This window comes from Perna viridis, chromosome 9, assembly GCF_037379345.1.
Source record: "Perna viridis isolate PV_CMFRI_1.1 ecotype Kerala chromosome 9, ASM3737934v1, whole genome shotgun sequence".
Taxonomy (NCBI): Eukaryota; Metazoa; Mollusca; class Bivalvia; order Mytilida; family Mytilidae; genus Perna; species Perna viridis.
The window spans coordinates 18,411,635-18,434,944 of NC_142453.1; the positions used below are offsets into that span (position 1 = coordinate 18,411,635).

Below are 23,310 nucleotides of genomic sequence, written 5' to 3' on the forward strand. Positions count from 1 at the left end.
GGGTAGCTTTTGGGAAGTATCTTTGCTGTGCGTGTAAAAATTCTTTAGAAAGATAATTTGCAAAAAATAGCTTTATTGAATACTCAATGTGCCACTTAGCAATCGGCAATATTAGGTACGCCAAAGCTAAATTTTACAGCCACTAAATCAATCCACGATATGGTATATAAGCACAAATGTTGATAAGTAAAAGACGTGTTGACTTTCAGCTTCTTATTGACCATTACAATATTATTAGAATCCTACTTTTAAGGCCAATAGGCAATTGCTTATTCTAATTAGTTTAAAAATTTGAAATAATTACAAAATTTACTATACTTTTGAAGTTTTTATATTTCCTTTCTTCAACAATTTCCTTCTTATTCATCAAAACAAACGATTGACAATTAATTTGGTCAAAATGCGTAAGACGTGACACGGAAATATATATATTGTCTTTTAATACCATTATTTCCGTGTCACGTACATATCTAATTAACATTAAACAAACTTTGTCAATTGAAATTTATCTTATTTCATAAATGTTGAAATTCCTGGAAAATACAGTATTAACAAATTATTTGCTTGCTTCAAAAGTGACCGAAAATGCAAAAGTTATTCGATATATATATAAAATGAACAAAATAAAACTTTTTATTGCAAATTTTAAAGATAAATAAGTTTTTTTTGCGATGATACAATGAATAAATAAAACAGTAAATAAATAAATAGAAAAAATAATAATACAATTGAATAAAGACTAAATATATAGAGCAGAAATCTTTATGTGTTTTGTACCTTCTGTCCAATTCCATTTGTTCTAGTTTTGGATTACCCATTACATCCAAACATCCATATTGAATGATAAAATATTCCTTAATAGATAAGTATATAAATCAATGATATGATATAGATGAAAAAGATAAATAAATCAATGAATTGATTTGAAAAAAAAGCACACACAACACACACCATGAATATAGAAATATGCATTGTAAGTGCATTATTTGTGTGTAACCCGATTAAAAATAGTCAAAATTAAGTTGAGAATGTGTTCTTTCGAATCATATTTGTAATTTACTACAATATTGTATGAGTTTGCCTCCATGCTATCAGTTAGCATAAAAGGTAAAAATGTGGATTTTCAGAATAATTTATTCACGTAAATTTGGTAAAGAATTTCTACAATCATCGTTCCACTAGCATAATGATTTTGAAATCATTAGTTTCGGACCTTCGCGATAGTATTCAAATTAAAGACTTCATTTGTCCTGGGAATTTACAGTGAAACTTGGAAAATTACTTGTTTAACACGTAAAGTAATCGGAATGTCAGAAGTGGTTAGTGAGACTAAAAGTTTAATTATCGCATAACACAGAGAAATCCAATAAACAAATCCAATAAACCCCTAAAACAAATTCTGTACGTCATAGAACCACCTTAATTTTTTTTCGGTTATTGTGAGCCTTCCCAGAAATAGACAAAGAAAATGATAAATAAAAAAACATAACAAACAACGAAGAAACAACAAACAATCATTAAAAAAAAGAAAAAAAAAAGCAAAACGATGGGGTTTTGGTTTATTTTACACAAATGTGTACCATGTCGCGTATGATTATTTGTATGAAAATCCGATCTCCACACGACTCATAAACAAAAACAGTATTTGAACTTATTTCTTCTTTTTTTTTTTAAAAAAAACCACACATGTTACTCTTAAATTAGATATGGAAACCTTTAATGGAAAGTATACTAAAAAAAGTAATAATGAACTTTTTTATTGCTAGACTGCTAGTTTCCTCGTGAAGTGGTTGTTATTTACATATGATGATAGTGTTCAGTCAGACCATTTTTGAATTCTGATTGTAATAAGATTATTGTAATATTTTTGTTAATCAAGTTGTACGATACAATTTAAACGGTCTACCGCAGATTTAAGGTAGAATTTATAATTTATTGTCTCTGACTTTGTTGACATCGTTACACATGTTTACCAGAAACAACTTAATTTTAATCTCACTATGAATATATTTGGAACTATTTAGAGATTTTTCATCAGACCTTTCGGTCACTATTGTTCAATGTTTCTTATCATTCATTTTAAATACTATTAGTTCTCCTGGTCGGGTCTTGCCACTTTGGCCCCGAGAGTGATTCGTACCAGTCCGGTATTTCTGATCGCTTACTGTGAAGCGGCTGATATAAATTCGTGTAGTAATAATTGTTCACTTCTTCCTTCGATGAGTCAGCTTCTTCATGTATATTTGCTTCCACCGATACAATGCGTTCGTTATGTTATAATGTTTGATAAACATGTAAGGATCCTAAGGATCCATTAGAGATGGACGTTCCAGTACAAGACGAGTTTGACAAACTCACGGTTGAGGTCTGAGTCGTAGCATGCGAATAGGTAATACGTCTGACTTGTATATGTTCATGTTCTGAAGGATGACTAACACTCTCATGATCATTATTCTGGGAACTAAATGCCAGTTGATTTTCTCGGGTCGATGGACGATCAAAACCACTTTCATTTATTTCCTCGTAGTTGTCTGCAAAAGCAGTACCTGTTAATCCAACATTTAATGTCTAAAAGTCGTCATTACCCCGTCTCTGTTGTGGTATTATCTCCAATGCTTGATTCAGTCGGCGCGACTGAATACAGTGACTGACTACAATACATGTACCAACTACGAAAACAAAAAACAACAGTACGTAGACGATATATTCTTTTAAACTTATTTCGTCATCTGAAATCAAGAAAAAAATGTCATAGAAAATCAAACAAAACAAAACATACTAAAGTTTGAAGATAAAAAAATACTGACATCGCAAATATGGTCCCATGGGGGGGGGGGTCGGGGGGGGACAACTTGTTATGAAGTAAAAACATGTAGTGATGAGATTGAGTATTAAATTTTCTTTTTATTTTCAAGGTTTTTAATTCAGAATGTGCCAGTTTGTTTGTTTTGTTTTATTTTTTGTAATTTCAAATTTTTGTTCACAGTATATCCGATAGGACTAGGATTAAAATTAAGATTGAACACATGTTCACAGTCTCTGTAAACAATCCACACAGTAAGACGTATTACCCTATTTTTTACAAGCTGCAAAAATAAGTATTCACTCATGATTCTAAAAGAACGGTGCATAAACTTTCTTAGTTTCTGTCAGTTATTAAATTTACAAGGGGCATTACTTTGAAACTTGGTTTGTACTGAAAGCAAGGGATGATTTTTATACTGATTTTTTCTTAATTTATTCATCGATAAAGGTGGAGGAAAATAAAGATAGAAATGACATTAAACAATGGACAGGGCAATTCTGGTTCGCCAAAACCACAATCATTCGCTCAATCAAAAAACCTTCTGTTTCTAGTAATTATAATTTGGTGAAAGAGACCAACATGTACTTACTAGGTAATGCAATATCTTGGGAAGTTGCTTCTGATAATGTTGTTTCTCTTCTATATTCTATAAGAATGTAATATTGAAATACTATAGATTTTGCGAATAAACGATATAAAATAATAGAACGCCTCTTATCATAAAATAGTTGACGTATGATGTAAAAGTGAATTCTATTAGTTTTATTCAACCACAATATATAGTGTTTTCGTCAATGCTGTTGAACTGAACCATTCGGTGTTTAATTTTCCTTTGAGTACAGATTAAATGCTAGTACTGCATATTACAATAAACCTTTGCAATTGCTGTGTAATAAAACAATAACGAATTTCATCAATTGAGAAAGAGTCTTAGTAAAGAATACAATTAAAAAAACTTACTAGTGTAGAGAATATCTTGCAGAGTTGTTTTTCGCGACTGTGTTGTTTCTTATAAAAAAAAAAACAAATTATGAAAATGTTGAAATACACATACAATGTATACTTAAACTTCAAACTGTTAAACAAGTTAAGAAAAACAAGTTATAGTCTATTGTAAGGGCTTGTAGCTATTATTTTACAATTAAACAGTTTCAATATCTAAGTCAATTTATAATATTCAATATCCAGTTTTTATTTTTGTACACAGGGAAATTGCAACATATGTCTCATATATGTTTTGAAAACACCTGCAAAACAAATGTTTCTCGCATGTTTTAAGACGCCCAAACAAAGAGTAATTTAGGGAACGAAGATTCTAGCGGAAATCAAAGGTCAAAATGACGAGACATGGAAAAGAGATACACACAACAAAGAACATAAGATAACCGAAATGATACATACAAAGTAACAAAAGTAAATGAGCGACTCGGACTCCACTAAAAACTTTGAGCATGGACAAGTTGCTCCGATAGGGTAAGCGTTCTCTGTTTTTCTAGACACATGTTCATGATGCATATGTATACACCGTAACGATCACCGAGTTCATGATGATGACCAAAACAACTTTTGAAGTGATGACTTAAATCTTGTAGCAACAAGATACTGTTGAAGAAGCCTAATTGTATGAAATCTAGCGAGATACAAAAAGCCTGCCTAGTTACGGCAAGCTCTGGCATAACGTATGGATTTTGATATGAAAACTCCATACGCTGGTGCTGAAGGAATGTTGCCACATATAAAAGGAAAGTTGACAATTCTGAATAAAAGTCATCGCGTTTGGTCAATACTTTTCCTTTACCATCGATCTCTAAGTGTAGGTTAAGATATGAGGATGACTTCACAGTATCTGTTGTATCCTCTCAATCAAGTTCTTTGGGAGTAGATGCGATGTATATATTCATCGAAGCTAGGACTGTCTAACGATAAAACGTCATCTATATAGCTGAAACTAAGATAAAATGATCTAGCTATACGACGTCATTTCCTTTGGGCTTGAACTTCTATAAAGTCCGTCTCATAAGAGTGAAGGAATAAGTCAGCCAGTGATGGAGCAAATTTGTCCTCATTGGAATGCCACCTTGACCAGTATGTTGGCGATTAAAAATATCAGAGAATCTTAAAATTATCTTCATCGGTATATTTGGAAGATAATTAACGAATTAATTCTTGATTTAAAACTATTGATTAAACATCGTATGACATTACATCTTTTAGATAGGATTTCATATATATAAAAAAGAGTTTTCATGTGATTGTAGTGAAAATATGATTTCAATTGTTTTTGAAGCACAAAAAAAATATTCTTTCCATATTATTCCTAAATATATGTTACTATATGTTTAAAAGCATTTGAAAACATATGAAGCATTTTTTTTTCGTGAAACGCGCGTATTACGTTAAATGAAGTATACCAAAATGAATGACTAAATTAGGTAATGATATTGTGCTACTTCAAAGTAACACACTTCAAAGAGTAATCAAGGGAACCAAGGTTATAGCTGTAATCAAAGAGTAATCAAGGGATCCAAGGTTATAGCGGTAATCAAAAGAATGTAATCCAGGGACAAAGACCAGACATGGAAAACAGACAAACACAACAAAGAACATAAAGTAACTAAAATAACACATACAAAGTAACAAAAGGTAATGAATAACTCGGACTCAACTAAAAGCTGGGAGCATGGACCAGATGCATCGGTATGGTAAGCGTCCTATGCTTTTTAGAAACACCCATCAAGTTGCTCATTAAAAGTTTAGTCCGGGGTAGACAAAAGAGAAAAGGACCCGTTGAATAAATCAGTTTTCATGGTGCTGATGGATACACTATAACGATCCACGAGTTCATGATGACGACCATAAAACTTCTGTAGTGATGACTTCAATCTTGTAGCAACATAACCCTGTTCCAGAAGCCTATAAGAAGAATTAGAAATGAACATTAATATAATGTTGAACTCTATTCTGTGAAACTTTCGCTTTTAGCAATATAGATCGAGGAGATGGACAGAATAATCTTATCAAATCATATTGATTTGAACCAATTCTTTGTAAGGATTTAACAAAACGGGTTGAGACACTTCTTATATATTCAGTTTGTTATTGCACTTTTATTAATTCCCGCAAAATCATTCTTAAAATTTGTATTCAATCAAATGAAATAATAATAAAATAAATAAAGGTATACAAATCATTAAGTATTCAGAACAAAATATACTGCTCTGTACCATCGCCTCAATTAAATCACAATAAAATGAAAATTGAATTTTCATTACAACTTTACGGTAATTGATGTGGTAGGTCAACCTCTTATTCTCGAAATAAACAATAAACAATAAACAATAATCTTAATTTCGAAAAGACATTTGAATCTTGTTCGTACTGATCTCTTTATCAGACATTTGTCGGAAATAACATTATTAAATTGCATTTTGAAAATAAATCAAAGAATTTCTTTAACCAAAACCTTTTCCTTATACTCTTATTTCAATTACATAATACAAAACGGATGAAAATCAGAAAAATGTAATATGCATGAAATATTTATCTTAAACACTTCCTTCAATGTCTTTATTATCGATAGTTATTTCCTGGTTTAAGGGTATTTTCCCATTGACGGCGTAATTTTCACTGAAGATACATGTAGACTAATGTAAAACAAGTATTAATAATGATGACGTTAGAAGTGTTCTTATATTAAAAAAAAAAACAAAACAAAACAAAACAAACACATAGTAAAAAAAACATACAAACCATAACAACAAACAAATATGATAGAATTCTAAACTGTTGCAGAAAGTGTGAAACACTTTAAGTGAATAAATTCTTTTTATTCAACCATTTACCAGTCCACTAGTTAAACAGGTCTGGCTTGAATGAGATCATACATTATTAACTGAAGTTTGCAAACCCCTGAACACTGAGGTAACATTCTCTGTATTGCACTAGTATAAAAATTCTATGCTGAATTTGGCTTACTCTACATAATGTTTGAGTACTTCTTATAATCATTTTTTTTTAGTTTTAAGTGGAGTCCGAATTGCTCTTTTACTTTTGTTATTTGTATGTTTTATTTTAGTTACTTTATGTTATTTGTTGTGTGTGTCTGTTTTCCATGGCTGGTCTTTGTCCCTTGATTACAATATTTTTGGATACCGCTATAACCTTAGTTCCCTTAATTACTCTTTAGGTCTTGATCTATTTGAATTTTATGGTCCTGATGAAAAATTACTCCTGGAAAAATGCGCACAACATTCAGAAATTTTCAATATTTATGTATACTTGTTATCTGCAATTTTTTAAAATGACTTAGTCTGTGTTATGAATCTGGATGTATATGGGCAAATCCTACCTTTTATAGCACACGTCTTGTTTCATCCCTATCATAGTGAACAGATAGGGTAACATGATAATCCCCTTCATTTCAATGCAACTCAAATTATGTCTTGCTTACTTTTTTAAGCACAATGAATCAATTTATATCTGTTTAAGAGGACGTTATTAGTCTAACCTAATACCAAGATTGTGATTTACCGTCTATGTACTGGATTCCTAAACTCCACAAGAATCCATACAAACAACGTTTCATAGCTGGATCTGCAAAATGTACCACCAAATATCTTTCAAAACTTTTGACTTATATACTCAAAACTGTCAAAGGGGGCCTGCAGTCCTACCACAACACTTGTTACTCCCGTAGTGGTATCAATTCAATGTGAATCCTGAAAAAATCAAAAGATCTTTTGGAGAAAATTAGTTCAAGATTATTATCAGAATATAATAGCATTAAAACCTATGATTTTTCAACATTGTATACTTCTATTCCCCATACTCGACTTAAAAACATTATACATTGTTGTTTTTTCTCTCCAAAAAATGATGGTACACCTAGATACGAATACATAGTTCTTGGTAGAGATTCCTCATACTTTGAAAGAAATACTTCCAAATCATCTTCCAAATATACAGAGGAAGATGTTTACAAAATGCTGGAATTCTTAATCGACAACATATTTATCTAGTGTGGTGGACGTGTTTTTGAACAAAGGGTCGGCATTCCAATGGGAACATATTGTGCACCGTTATTTGCTGACCTATTTCATAACTCTTATGAGGCTGACTTTATATTTGATCAGATCCTAAAGAAAGAATATCGTTTGGCTAGATCCTTTGATATCAGTTTCCGCTATATAGATGACGTATTATCTTTAAACAGTCCTAATTACGGGGTTTGATACATTGCATCTACCCGAAAGGACTGGAGATAAAGGATACTACAGACACTGTGAAGTCAGCCTCATATCTTGACCTACACTTAGAAATCGATGGTAATAGAAACTATTGACCAAACTTTACGATAAACGTGGTGACTTTATTCAGAATTGTTTACTTTCTTTTCATCTGTGGCAACATCCCTTTAGCACCTGCATGTGGAGTTTCATATCACAATTCAAACGTTATGCCACAGCTTGCCGAAACTACGCAGACTTTTTGTATCGCGCTAGAACTCTAACAAATAGGCTTCTGGAACAGGGTTATATTGCCACAATATTGAAGTTATCACTACAGAAGGTTTTTGGCCGTCATCATGAACTCGTGGTGTACTTATGAACTTATGGTGTATCCATCTGCACCATGAAAACTGATTTATTCAACGGGTTTTTATGGTTTTCCTTTCCTCGTTTGTCTACCCCGGACTTGACCTTGTTATTATGCGCAACTCGGCGGGTGTTTCTAGAAAAACAGAGGACGCTTACCCTATCGGTGCACCTGGTCCATGCTCCCAGTTTTTGGTGGAGTCGAGTTGCTCATTTGCTTTTGTTACTTTGTATGTATGATTTGAGTTCCTTTATGTTTCTTGTTATGTATGTCTGTTTTCCATGTCTGGTCTTTGTCCCTGGATAATATTCTTTTGATTACCGCTATGACATTGGTTCCCTCGATTACTCTTTCTATAATCGTGCAATACATCTCCATAACATCATCACCATCTACTATCTATGTTTTTTCTGTGTATCAAATTGTGATCCTTTGCTTATATTTACTACTCTAAACTTCGGAATACTTAACAATTAAGCACATGTTTTTTTTTCAACAGTGACTTTTGAAGTACACCTCTGTATCTTGTTTAATAATTTATTCCCAAACATCTCCTTTCATATATAAAACATTTAACTAATCACATTCTATAAGTACACGCAATCAGAAAGATAGAATGAAAAGAGCATATTTCCGTTTTGTAGTGATTTGAATTGAACAAAGTGTATTCAAAGGTTTATGTTTGTACACAGTCTAGACACAGAATATATAATGAAGCTACGTACCAAACTTTTCAGTTCTAAAACAATGTAAATGTATATCGACAAATATGCTATACTCTTATTACCAAAATACTCTTCACCCGACATATAATCTCTTATTCTAGAAATAAACAACAATCTTATCTTCGAAAAGACATTTTCACTTGTTTGCGCTGTTCTATTATTCAGACACTTGTTGGAAAAACCATTATCTAATTGTATGTTGGAAACAAATCAAAGAATTTTTTTTAACCAAAACCTTCTCTGATACACTTATTTCGATGACAGAATACAAAAACGATGAAAATCAGAAAAAAATATGCATGAAATATTTATCTAAATAATTCCTTCGATTTCTTTATTATCGAGAGTTATTTCCCGGTTTAATGTTATTTTCATTTGACGGTGTAAAATTAATCGAGGATATACACATATGAATAAAATGATGAATAATGTTGAACTTATTGGTATTACTAAAACAAGATGATCGAGTTCTAAAGTAACTGTTGCAAAAAGTGTGAAATAAAATGATAAAAAGTAACTCCGAAATCAAATCTGGCATCAGTAAATTAAAAATGGTTACGTCTTTCATGTTTACAACATGTACCTAAATCATTTTTTTCATATTATACAAGTGGTGTTGATAATTGCCGTATTTAACTTCGTCATTGGTTCTTCTTAGATAATAAAATCAAGTATAATAATATGGAGTCTGTGAATCTATTGCCAGCTGGCGACAGATAATGTGGAGTCTATTGTTAGCCTGTAACATATATTGTGAGGTATACTGCAAGCCTTAGGAAGATAATATGGAGACTATTCTTACGGTAGGTACTGTAAAGTATATTGCCAGCCTTCAACGGATAATGTGGAGTGTGTTGCTAGCCTGCAACAGATAATGTGGAGTTCATTGCCGGCCTGCAACAGATAATGTGGAATCTATTGCCAGCCGGCGACAAATAATGTGAAATCTTAGACTGTGAAAGATTATGTGGAGTCCATTTCTAGTCTATGACAGATAATTCTAATATATTGCTAATCTGTTACAGATAATGTCTATTGCTAGCCTGCGACAGATGATTTGGAGTTTATTACAACCTGCGGCAGAAAATGTGGAATATATTGCCAGCTTGTTACAGGTAATGTAAAATGTTTGTCTAGCGTGCGACAGATAATGCGGAATCTATTGATAGCTGTGACAGATAACATAAAGTCTATTGCAAACCGGTGACAGATAATTAGAGCATACCTGATAGATAACGTTGAGCCAATTGATAGCCTGCTACAGGGAATATGGAGTTTATTGCTAGCCATTGATAGACAATTTGAGTCTATAACCTGAGAGATAATGTTGAGTCTATTGCTAGTCAATGACAGATAATTTTAGTCTTTTGCTAGCCTGTGACAGATAGTTTTAGTCTATAGGCAACCTGACAAATAATGTGGAGTCTATAGCCAGGCTACAACAGATAATGTGAAGTCTATTGCTTATCTGCGACAGGTAACGTAGCATCTTTTTGCTAGACCTTGAAAGGTAATGGGGAATATATAATATATTGTCAGCCTGTCAGATGATTTGGAATATATCGCTAGCTTGTGAAATATAATGTGGGATCTATTGCTAACTGATGAAAATAAATGTGGATTATATTGCTAACTTGTGAAAGATAATGTTGGAGCTAATGTTACCTTATGAAAGATGGTTTTGAAAAAAAAAGGACGATGCAAATGGTTTCCCGACCACAAAATATGTCTATTTATAGTAAATAGGAAGCAATAACAAGTTACTTACCCTGACAATTGTCTGTTGTTGATTTATAGAAATAATCTACACAACATATTTTTACAATTATGCCATTCGTCCTAAAAAAATAGAATTAGCTTCAACGGTACAACGACATTATTAATACTCTATTAAAACACAATCCATTTTATATACATATTAATGCAGACAATTTAGCCAAAATGCCGAAATTGTTAATTTGTTTGTTCCATATGTTCACATGTTAAAATGCTTAAAAGGGCATAAGATTTTATCAGTTGCATTTTCATACAATAATTGCATTAGTTTAAGCCGAGATAACATCAACAACTTTATATATCGCTTTTAATGAAATGAAATATGTATGATACACTACCGGTATTACATTGAAAAGAGTTACTAACTGGACTAATACCTCTTGTGATCTTTCGCATGAATCAGACAAAAAAAAGTGGTACTAGACAGACACTAAATGCCAATGGACACTTGGATGTCGTGCAAGAATATCACTTTACATTAATTACTGAGAGTGAAGTGTATCAGAGACTTTAAAATCGTGGGAATGATAATTAAAAGTTGAAAAAAATTATCATAGAGGCCAAGTGTTTGTTTCAAGTATCATGTTGGTGTCGGAGGACATTTTGGCATTATCTCGAAGTTTGGAGGTAACTGGGAAAAATCATACTTTATCCCCCGAGAGTCTGAGGTGTATTCCAGTCGATTTGAGTGGTCCCTTATATCCAAACGAATGAAATGGTCGAAGCTACAGCCACAAATGTCAGTGACAAAATGTATAAAACCCTATTGAATCAATAATTGGAAGTCTGTGGCCAAATATTGCTTTGATCAAAAAAGAAATAATAAAAAAAAAAAAAAAAAAAAAAAAAAAAAAAAAAAAAAAAAAAAAAAAAAAAAAAAACAAACGTTTATATTTTATATGTTTACTTCTTTGCAATATAAAAATACGAATAACCATTATTATACGCGGGGCGAAACAAATATGTTGCAAGTTCCTCTGATTCAAGTTGTTAAATGTTGCAAAAAACTGCACTATGGTATGAACGATTATATACAATTTGACAACTATACCTCTCAAGAAAACACACTCCACCTCCTTTCACTTTAAATAACGTTATACAAGTTACAAGCACTGACAAAAGGTATACTTCCATGTTTCTCGGATTAATACTAAATACCACATTTTGTTTTTTTTAAAAAAATGATTCCTGTTTTTATGAATACTATCAAATCATTAGTTTGAAAGATATAGCAAAGTTTCCGTTAAATAGATTCAGCTGATTGATGTTTACGGACCTATATCGTGCGTGCTATTTTCTATGTTTAAGTACCTATCCATATAAAATTCAGACACTGCCAATGATAATCTGATTCATGAATTAGACAAAAACCACTGACGAAATGGTGTTTATGCTATATTTGTGCATAACGATAATCCTTTCTGTACAGATCAGTACTTTTGAATAAAAAAAAACCTATTCATCTCCAACTGTGATCAACCAAATCAGCCACCAAATTAGGAACGATAACTCTTGCAAAATCCCTAATTCATGTGCAATCTCTCTCTCTCTCTCTCACCAAAAGATTGTAAAATTTAAATTGAATATTTCGGATAACTGATATCCTTCAACAGCATAAAACTCATAAAACTATATGAGCATAAAACTCACAAAACTTCACGAGCATAAAACTCACAAAGTTCAAGATCAAAACAGATTCATAACAGATATACATATATAAATGTACAGTTCCTTAATTAACGAAAACATCTCAAAATCACCTTTCTTTTTTCCCCTTATCCTATATATGACCTATCCCCCTTTACCACCAAAGCACCCCTCTTTTCATTTTTTTTTTTTTTTTTTTTTTTTTTTTTGTGGCGTGCACCTCTGTAGACTCGTCATTTCACATGTAATACAATAGTTGCTATCCCCTATTATGATAATAATACCAGAAGCTCAGAGGCGTTTCAGAACTCCTGCTAAATTTGGTTTTATGGGCCAAGTGGTTTTCCGAGTAGATAAAAATATATATTTTTTTTAATTTTCAGTCTTTTTTATATATATTAACAAAATTGTTACAACGTAAATTTAGTACTTTTAATCAATCATATAAGACCAGTGAAAAAGAGGTGCCAATTTAACTAGCGAAGGTACCAATTTAGCCAGGTCCCTTTTTGACCAGGTGCCGAAGTGACTCTATCTTGTGCCGATGTTACAAGGTGCCGAAGTGACTAAAATTCACACAAACAGCATGGCTGACAGTAAAGTGAAAGTAGGAAAGTTGCGATTGAAAAGTACACATTTCGCAACAGTAAGAGTGTATGACAAACAATTTACGTGATATATGTAAAATATCAAGGTATTTAAATGTAATGATTTCGTTTCATAGAACTATGGATTGCTATTTAGTTTAAAAATGGCATATATCGTACATGTGAGTACTCACCCCTAACAAATCAATAGATAATTTTGAACCTAATATTCAATTTTTTTTCCACAGGTTTTTCCATAATAAATATTTATAAAATTAGTCGTTGTTATTTCCTCTGTTGTCAGTTCAACGGTATATTACAGTGTCAATTAAATCATACTTAGAAAAAAAAACATCTGGAAAATCACAAAAATTGACCATTTTTTTGGTTTTTTATCTTACTATGGCAACACATGAAATACCAGTCACCTTTTTTGGGATAATACTATAAAGATCATCAAAGTCTGCCATTACACCAATTTTCAAGTTGATAACTACTAAGATTTATGAGATGGCACAATGTCCTATATTATGACCTATACCCCTTTTCGACTGAAGCACCCCTCTTTTTAATTTTTTGTGAAATGAACGTGTATGGATTATCATTCCAAAATATTTGAATTAAGCATACAATTTTAAACTTAAATATTAAGTTTCATAAAATTCTAATGACATTTACATAATTTTCCAAGAGGGGACCTTACTTTGGATGGCGGCCATTTTAAAATTGTGGCCATCTTAAAAAATCTGAAATGTGCATTCAATCATATTTAGATGCTTTTATATAAATCCTACAAAAAGAAAAAAAACATCTGAAAAATTGCAAAAATGGCGATTTTTTTCGTTTTTCTGTTACCATGGCAACACAATAATATCGAATCATTTTTTTACATAATATTATAGAGCTGATCAAACTATACCACCACACTAATTCGGACTCCACTAAAAACTGGGAGCATGGACCAGGGGCACCGCAGGGGTAATGGAATTAATTTTGGAGGTTATTTGAACCATACACTTTTTTTAAACCATATAAAATTCAGAGGAAGTCAACTAATATGTGAGTTGAAATAGCACTCATATCAGTTAAACTACAAATTAAAAAAAAATATATTTTTAATGAAAATCCAATTACTAATTATAGAAAAAAGGGATTTATAGAGTTGGTGTGATTGTTATGAAAAAAAAAAAAAAAAAACAAAAACAAAAACAAAACTGACGTCTTAAACGTAGCGACGATTTTTTTTTGAAACTCCTGATACACAATGCAACTGTAAAAGAGGTATCTTTCTGATGAGTCAAACGACAAAACAAGTTAAACATTAACAAAACTGTTGAAGATCAAACACAAAATACAATGACAAAAAAAAGAAGAAATAAAAAAAAATATACATTACAAATTAAAAATAATTATCAGAACGCCCTTAATCACTGTATAATGTTATAACCATTACTGTAGTTTCCTTTATGGTGGTTAACTTAGGGTAAGAGATAACTCTTAAAAGCAGTGATATGTTTGAATCACATTCAATTTCACCACAACCTGTGAAGCTTTGATTTGATACAGAATCAAATAAATCCTACTTACATTGATGATTACTAGTGATTGATGTAAAACAATTTGAAAATGAGATGAGCAAGTCGGACTCCACTAAAACGGGGTGAATGGACCAGGTGCACAAGCAGGGGCAGCGTCCTCTGCCTTTCCAGAAACACCCGCCAATTTGCTCATAAAAAGTCAAGTACAGGGTAGACGAAAAAATCAAGGAAAACTAGGACACGTTGAAAAAAAATCAGTTTTCATGGTGGAGATGATCAGCTATAAAGCCAGCCTCATAAGAAATAAGTCGGCAAGAAGAGGAGCACAATTTGTTTCCATTGGAATGCCGACCGTTTGTTGAAAAGAAAATAAATAAAAACGCGTCCACCACAGTGGATAAATATGTCGTCGAACAAAAGTTCCAACATTTTTAATATTTCATCGGTATATTTTGGAGAATGATTTGGAAATTTTCTTTTACAGAGTATGTGGAATCTCTACCAAGAACTACATATTTGTATCTAGGTGTACAGTCTTTTTTTGGAGTAACAACGATGTATAATGTTTTTGAGTCTGGGTTTTAACTGAGCCTGAGGAATAAAAGTATAAAGAGTTGAAAAAATAATAGGTTTTAATGCTATTGTATTCAGATAATAATCTTGAATTGAGGGTTTCAAGAAGATCTTTCAAATTTTCAGGATCCACATTGAATTAATATCACCATGGGAGTAAGAAGTGATAGAAATGAAGCCTCAAAGTTTGAGGAATTTTGAAATTTGTAATACTAAAATTTCCATAAATAGAATATGAAATCATTCGGGGTCAGGCAAGTCTAATAAATGGTGCAGTCAATTCCCTCTTGGACCTGTAGGCATCGACCCTGTGATTAAGATATTGATTGTCTTAAAAATATGAAACTTTACATTCAATTGAGATTAAAAATACTGTTGAAAAGAATAGTCTTTATTTTCAAATCCCACATCTTTGGTGTAGAGATACACAACAAATAAACATTACAAGCTACATTTTGTACAATGATTCACAAATTTAGTCAGGAGTCTCTTTGATAACATTTATAAATTTATACAATTTAATCAGACTTCTTGAATTTTTCAGTAAAACCATCTCGTTAAAACAAAGCATTTTTCCGCTTTATATACTCCTTGTTGATATACTGTTTATTTCTGAGGCAAGTACTGGGCAGATATGGTATTCGTTTCTGATTTCTTAGCGGTTTCCCATACCAATTATTTACCAACGATCTGTCTGTACTGGTTAATCTTTTGTTTTAAATCGACAATGTAATAACGGAGAAGTTTACAAACATTTAGACAACAGTCTATATAAAATTTAGACACTGGTAATGGTTAGGCGATTCATGGCGTAGAAAAAAATGAACGGTGTACACATGCTGAATTTTATGTGAGAGTAATCACCTCTGTATTTATATATATATATATATATATATATATTTTCGGAAAACTATACCTTCAGCTCCCACTTAATTCGATGGCTTAAACTACGACAACTCCGTGTAAATATATATCACTTTCATCTCCAAAACGAAACAAAAACAAAAACAGGTACGTTTTAAGACTGTTTAGTTTGCGTAACTGGATAAAATCTTGTGTATTCTGTAAAGGAGGCACTTCTAAACGTATTAGTGACTGGAACAAGACTAGAAGATATAGGGGCAACTTTTTCACTGTGTCTGTCTATTAGGATATTTTGGGGCCAGCTGAAGCCTGTCCTGTGGTTTTAGGATTTCCTCGCCGTTCATTGAAGACCAACGGGTGGCCTTGGGCTGACATTTTCACCCCGGTGGGGGTTGTTGTCTCTTTGACATATACACCATACCTATTCTCGTTATATTTCAATTTCAGGTGTTTTTCTTTAAATAAACTTAATTGCCTATATTGATTAAGTACTACACAACGATTAATGCAATCTTGGAGCTGGTGGAATCCGGTATTTGTCTTATTAATCTAGTTCATTGTCATTGGATAGTGCAATCTCTGATGTATTGGTGTCGTCGTAGACACACTTCTTATCTGATTCACGATATTCATTATGATAAAGTGTTTGATATAAATCCAAGTAAACCCTTGAGTCGAAAATGACCGTTTCAGAATATATATCATTTAATGAACTCGATGTAGAATTGAAATCTTTTGAATTATTATGCTGCCTGGTATAGACTTGTTCTGTGTCTATGTTCTAAGGGTTGAGTTGGTCATAATGTGTGTTACTCTGATGGCGTTGTTGTCTTGGATAGTTAGTTGATTTAATGCTGAACCATTTATTGCTACATAATGATTTTCAAATGTAGTACCTGCTAAATCAGTGTTTCGTGCCTGTACTTCACCATTTTGTGTGTCGGATGGTATTATATTCGATCCTCGTTTTAGTCGACAAGATTTACATATGTAACTGATTACAACACCGAGGATAAACGCAAGCGCCATCAGCAAATAGACATCCGATTGTGTATATCTCTCTGAGCCGCCTAAAATACATCCGACATAAGATAATGAACATTATATTATTAAGTACGAAAATACATAGTCTAAATACAATGCCTACCAATAATATCTAATTTACAACTGTGTGTCGGTAATGTAATATAATATGTGTCATTTATAAAACGTTGAATAATTGGATATTTTACTATATAAACCAAAGTAATTTTACTAAATGAATGATGACTAATTGATTTAGTAAAAATTGCCTTCATATATTTGAAAACTTCATAACATCATATCATTAACAATGGCCATGATACAAAGTTAAATTATTTAGAAATCAACCTCGATGGAATGGAATAGTACTGGTATGAATTAACTGACTGAGGGGTCGTGCCCTTTCGGTGTTATCTTTATATCGTGTAGTGCTGTCGAAATAAGAAAACTCTATAACATGATGTCTTGCAAGTAAAAAATTCTTTTTTTCACTCAAATTAAGTTTGAGTTCAATATGGACATTTATAATACTGTAGTATATATCCAAATCCAAAGACACCGTCAAAACGTAAAAAAACAGGAACCAGTCTGAGAAAAGGTCAATATACACAATATGGACAACATAATATATTGCAATGACATATATAAACTATAGAGAAGAAAAATAAGACAGCCCACAAAAACTAAAGCGGTTGAAATATAAAACTCCAACCGAACACAAAAATAGAACCATAATTTAAAAAGGAGTGGAAGCGGGTGCTGCATAAAGCTTAGCCTGTCAGGCACAGTTTGGCACATGTTAGATCCAACAGTGAAAGGGGCTTTGCGAAGTTTTGTAGCCAAAAACAAATGGGAGAGGGAACACTAAATTTCATCGTTTATTACGCCATCCCTAAAAATCGTGCTGAATGGATATGTTTGATTTTAATGTATCTGAATAATGCTATTTTTTATATAATGCAAAATTTGTCTCTAGATGATTTGGTTGTCAAACAATGTGTCTTATTAGAGCAATTAAGGTAGTGTAAATTGTACTAAACACGATACTGTTAGGAGCCTTATGTTAGTACAATAATACGTCATAATTGTCATAGAGTCGAAAATGGTCTTATATACTTTTGGAATGTTCAATAGAACGGGTTTTAGAACTCATGGCCGTGGGTCGAATTAAATTAAAGTTTGAAATTGCATTGCAGTTGACAGTCATGCTTACCAAACTTTTTTTGTACACAAATATCAGAAATAAAGCAATGAGAGATTGTTGTTCGACCTAAAATGTGACGTTTACCGATACACCATCATAGAGAATGTTTCATGTGCTATGTGTTTTGTGGAATTGAATGTTCATTTTTTCATTTCTGAATGTTTGCTTTTATAAGCCAAACCCTGTAATCATTTTATGTTCGTTTGAGTATCAGTTTTAAAAGTGTTAGCCCTTGATTCTGTCCTTTGAATGGCACACGTGCCAACAGTTATATACAAAATTCATAATTCATACCATCCAATGTTTCTTTGTTTGTGCGTCCTCCGATACATCCTATGGCATGATGACGCCTACACAAAATAATCAAATATTAGAACCTAAGTGTACGATAGACATTACCTCGGTAGAAAATGATGGTTGATAGTTGAACAGAAAACATAAAAGCGTGAAACAAGGGAAGGAATTATTTGTAATAGTACATGTATTATTAATTACTTTTCACTTTTAGAGCAGTTGCATGCTTTTCGACATAGTTTTCCATTGTCACACATTGCATTACATTCCTTACCAATAACACCTGTTTGACACTCTGTAAGATGAATAAAACAACACTTATATAAAACTAACTATACAACTTTAATTCGAGTTATATGGCAAGAACTAAAGGAGTGCCTTTGCTGTAAGAACTGTAGAGAAATGATGATTAAAAAATGAATAAACTGTTAGGAAAACAATTTATCGTACGTACTTAAACCTTTAAAGCTTTTGAATTGAGTAAAGTTGAGATATTGATATCATGAATATATGCTTATTATGAGTTCATATCTGACTGGAACTTCATACGTGTTTTTGAGGATCATTTTGTGTTTTTACACAAGTCTGATTGTAAATAAGAATGAACTATCAGTATTTTACGTAAAAAGACATGAAAGTGCTTCCAATTATACGGCTCGTTTCAATTAAAACACAGACTCGTGTATTTGTTTACACCCAGTGGTTCATATAAGGCGAACCGGAAGTAGAAATGAAAGTTGGTTCGTACCTTATTATATAAAACCTCAAATACAAGTTTACAAGAATAAAAATGGTCTGATGATTTCTTAAGGTATACTTCATAATCCTTACGTACCGAGGCATAAAAAAATTAGTCAATAGTTGAATTGTAAAAATAATTAATACAGCAAATCTTAAAAGACCATTGCCCTAAAATACCAAACGTAAATTAGTACAGCAAACATCCTAGTAAGAGGACTTTAAGAATACTACCACTGAGAGTGCGGGCTCAGTAAAAGAACTTATAAGAGTACCCATTTCTGTCTGCACTTTTCCAATCAATTGTAACAATTGATTAAAATTCAAATTCACTTGTAATTTTTTGTACATAATTTTCTCACAAATGTCGCATGTTTTTTTTTTCTTACAGGCGGACAAGGCAATGAATCACACAAAGTCAGAAATTAAAGCTCGTTCAATAGTGAGAGTGCTCTCGAACGCCCAAGGGAAGAGTTAATACTCCTTGAATGACTATGAAGACCCACATGGTCATTCAATGAGTATTATCCCTTATATATACTGTTAATATTGTGATCGATCCTACCTGCATGTGTCTGAACACCCAGTCTTTCATCATCTGTTTTGTAGTGTGCACAATAACTTTTGTCAATAATTTTGTTAACAAGAGGCCATGCACAATGCGAATATTTATGCAATAAACACAAAACAAACGTCACATATTACTCTCCCAGTTAGGTTACATACGAAAATCAAATGTACCTTTTCTGATTGCATAAGACTGTGTCTTTACCAAAAATAGTAAACATGCAATATACAAACAATGTAGGGAGAAATACGTCCATGTTCTCTCAGTGAATCGAAATAATATATAAAATAATAACACAGAACAAAAGAAAGACATTTTCCTGTACTTTATTAAACACAATAGAATAGGAAAATAGTTACAAAGGACAATATAATTCTACACAAATAGGAAACACCTGCAATTTCACAGTCCGAAAATTCTACATACAATGGACAATAGTGTACACTTTGTCAAAATCATACATGCTATTCTGATACATGCATGTGACAATCCGTCTCTGTTACAAGACATTACACATTGCTTCTCTTTACTATAGTATTATTGCGCAAGGTTTTCCATATTGGCTTAGTTATTGGTCCTAGGCTAGCCATAATTGACTGGGGCGCAGCCGAAGTCCAATATTTTGTAGCCGGGGATCAATAACGTAGCCAATCCAATATGGCAACCTTACGCAATTTTACATTTATGGACTAACTAGTCCTATACGCTAGGCCAACGAATTTTAACAGTCCAATATGACGTATTGGACGGGTTAAAGCCGTATTGGACGGTTATTTCCCGATTTGGCGCATTTTTGTATTATGTTCTGTATTGGTAGTTTTGATCATATTTAGGCTATTATTCAAACATGTGTAGTATCGACGATGCAAAATATACAGTAGACAATATTTACGATTCAAGCTAAAGAGAATCGGAAGAAACATAATGTGCGTATATGACGAAAACAATGTTAAAAGGCAAAAGCTCAATATCAAGCTTGGTGAAAACATCAGTTCTATGTATATTTTTTTTAAGTAGCTATTAATGGATGCGATTGGTGCAAGTATTTGCTTTTTTAATCGTAATTTATATTATCTAAAACAGCTAGTTTAAAAGACCTGTCTCTTCTTTTTTTCCCTAAGGAAGACATAATGCAAATTTACTACTAATCTTATTTTGATTGTTCTGAAAACAGTGGTACAAGCTTAAGACGTCATATCAAAAGGCATTATGATGTGGTACTGTACCTTTAAACTCTACAGCAAGTCTTTTGGGTTTTTTTACTCTTCTAGAAGTTGTTTTTAAAATACTTATTTTAGGACAACTTTGACGGCTCACGTTATCAATTTAACGTTTGGATGTTGATATGTCAAATTTATTCAAAATGGAGCATATTGGAGATCTAGTATACAGTAAGATTAGCTGTTTCTAGTTAAAAACAGCACGGCTTAGACCAAATCTGATAGAATTCCATTTTTATGGTGAAGCATCTTTACTAGCATACACTAGTAAATTTCTTGGGAAACGAGCCTCACATGAAATAAACGAGACTTTCATTTGAAACTCAATTCTTTTCACATGAATCTTATTTGAAAACTTCACATGATATTCACATGAAAGCTTGGTTCACATGAATTTCCATTGTTAAATAAATCATGTCATTCAAGTTCTGCCAGATTCTTATAATGACATTTACTAGAAGATATCACATTGATTCTTGGAAACATGAAAACCTTCCACAAGTCATTTTTTTCATTCTGTAATAACAATGTTTTAGGATCATTGCATAAATATTTGGATACGTTTATCCGGGCAGTTTGTTTAACAGGACTGGAGAAAAGAACCACCTAGATTTTAAAGGAGTACGTTTTCGTACCGGTAATTTTTGTTAATGTCTTCCTACAACATTTAATAGACCCGTTTTTCGTCAATTACCTTTACTTAAAAACGAAGAAGATTGGACGCTTTATATAGTTAGCGTAGTTTGGTTTGTGTGTGTTTCTGTGTATGTTTATTTTTGCCTTTTGTGTTATATAATTTTCTAAAAGTTGAAGTACTTGGAAGTTTACAATTGAATTCGATAATGCAAACAATTGATATAAAAATGCAATCAAGGGTCTATGGGGTGCGGACTATGGCGGATGCTATATAATATAAAAGGAAAGTTTATACCGTCCAAGAGCCGTATCCCGTTTGTACCTTCAGTATTGCTGCTTTTTCTACGAATGAAATCATTAAAAATAGTATTTTCTGATAAGAACATTTTTCAAGAAATTTTGTTTTCGCCTTATGAATTGTACCCAGGGTAACATACTATATCTATCTACTTTCACGAAAAGTATATGCATCTTATTACCGAAGGAAAACACGGAAGAATACTGGATAAATGATGTTTCAAATTATCAGGATCTGTCTGCCGATAAACTAAGAAGTTCGATTTGATTATTCACTACCGTAATAAAGGAATCAATTGTCCGGTTCGATAGTTTATCTATTTTATTGCATCTGTGCTGTACTAATCTCACCTTGACTGAAATACGTACAGGGTAAAAGACCAGACATGGAAAACAGATATACACAACAAAGAACATGAAGTAACTAAATCATACATACAAAGTAACAAAAGGAAATGAGCAACTCGGACTCCACTAAAAACTGGGAGCATAGACCAGGTGCACCGGTAGGGTCAGCGTCCTCTGCTTTTCTAGAAACACCGCCGAGTTGCTCATGAAAAGTCAAGTCAGCGGTAGACGAAAGAAAAAAGGAAAACTATGACACGTTGAACAAATCAGTTTTCATGGTGCAGATGGATACAACGTAACGATCCACGAGTTCATGATGACGACAATGAAACATTTGTAGTAATGACTTCAATCTTGTAGCAACATAACTCTGCTCCAGAAGCCTATATTTTAGAATTTTAGCGTGATACAAAAAGTGTGCGTAGTCTAGGCAAGCTCTGGCATAACGTATGAGTTTTGATATGAACACTTCATACTTTATCTCGAGTTCTTTGGGGTAAATGCGATTTATCAAATCCCCGAAATTAGGATTGTTTAAAGATACTACGTCATCTATATAGCGGAAACTGAGATTAAAGGATCTAGTTAAACGATATTCTTCCTTTCGGATCAGATTAACTATTTAGGCAGCCTTATTAGAGTGAAGGATTGTTTGGTTTATTGTTGTGGTTTAACGTCCGAGCAGCAATATTTCAGCTATATTCAGACGATGAACATGAAATGGATGATAAAATGAATATGAAATGAAAAATGGGACACAAGGATATGGTCAACAAATTTGATCGCCACAAGACAAAAGGGAGGGATGGGTAGGATCGGGTAATTTTGCCTCCTGTGGCGGAGCGCGAAGGTTCCTACTCCTATGGAATAC

At 32.5% G+C, this 23,310-nt stretch overlaps 1 protein-coding gene and 1 long non-coding RNA gene across 2 annotated transcripts; both read right to left on the bottom strand.

Moving 5' to 3' along the window:
- Positions 1–617: 617 nt before the first annotated feature.
- On the bottom strand, positions 618–11,120 carry LOC148607170 (uncharacterized). Its single transcript, XR_015915429.1, has 4 exons — positions 10,895–11,120; positions 3,767–3,814; positions 3,396–3,452; positions 618–2,729 (listed from the first exon to the last, which is right to left on the bottom strand). It is a non-coding gene; the product is annotated as an uncharacterized LOC148607170 (long non-coding RNA).
- Positions 11,121–15,627: 4,507 nt separating this feature from the next.
- Positions 15,628–20,258, bottom strand: LOC148607171 (uncharacterized). The gene is made up of 3 exons (XM_088545797.1): positions 20,112–20,258; positions 18,633–18,688; positions 15,628–17,181 (listed from the first exon to the last, which is right to left on the bottom strand). The coding sequence occupies exons 1-3, from the start codon at positions 20,192–20,194 to the stop codon at positions 16,886–16,888; spliced, it is 435 nt and encodes a 144-aa protein (XP_088401923.1). The 5' UTR covers positions 20,195–20,258; the 3' UTR covers positions 15,628–16,885.
- Between the last annotated feature and the right edge of the window lie 3,052 nt (positions 20,259–23,310).

Bases quoted from the DNA above. Each gene is read 5' to 3' on its own strand.
- LOC148607171 (XM_088545797.1), bottom strand. From the start codon at position 20,194: ATGGACGTATTTCTCCCTACATTGTTTGTATATTGCATGTTTACTATT. The intron at 18,689-20,111 runs GTACATTTGATT...TATTTTGTGTAG, and splicing joins GTCTTATGCAATCAGAAAAG to GCGTCATCATGCCATAGGAT. The intron at 17,182-18,632 runs GTATGAATTATG...GATGTATTTTAG, and splicing joins AAACAAAGAAACATTGGATG to GCGGCTCAGAGAGATATACA.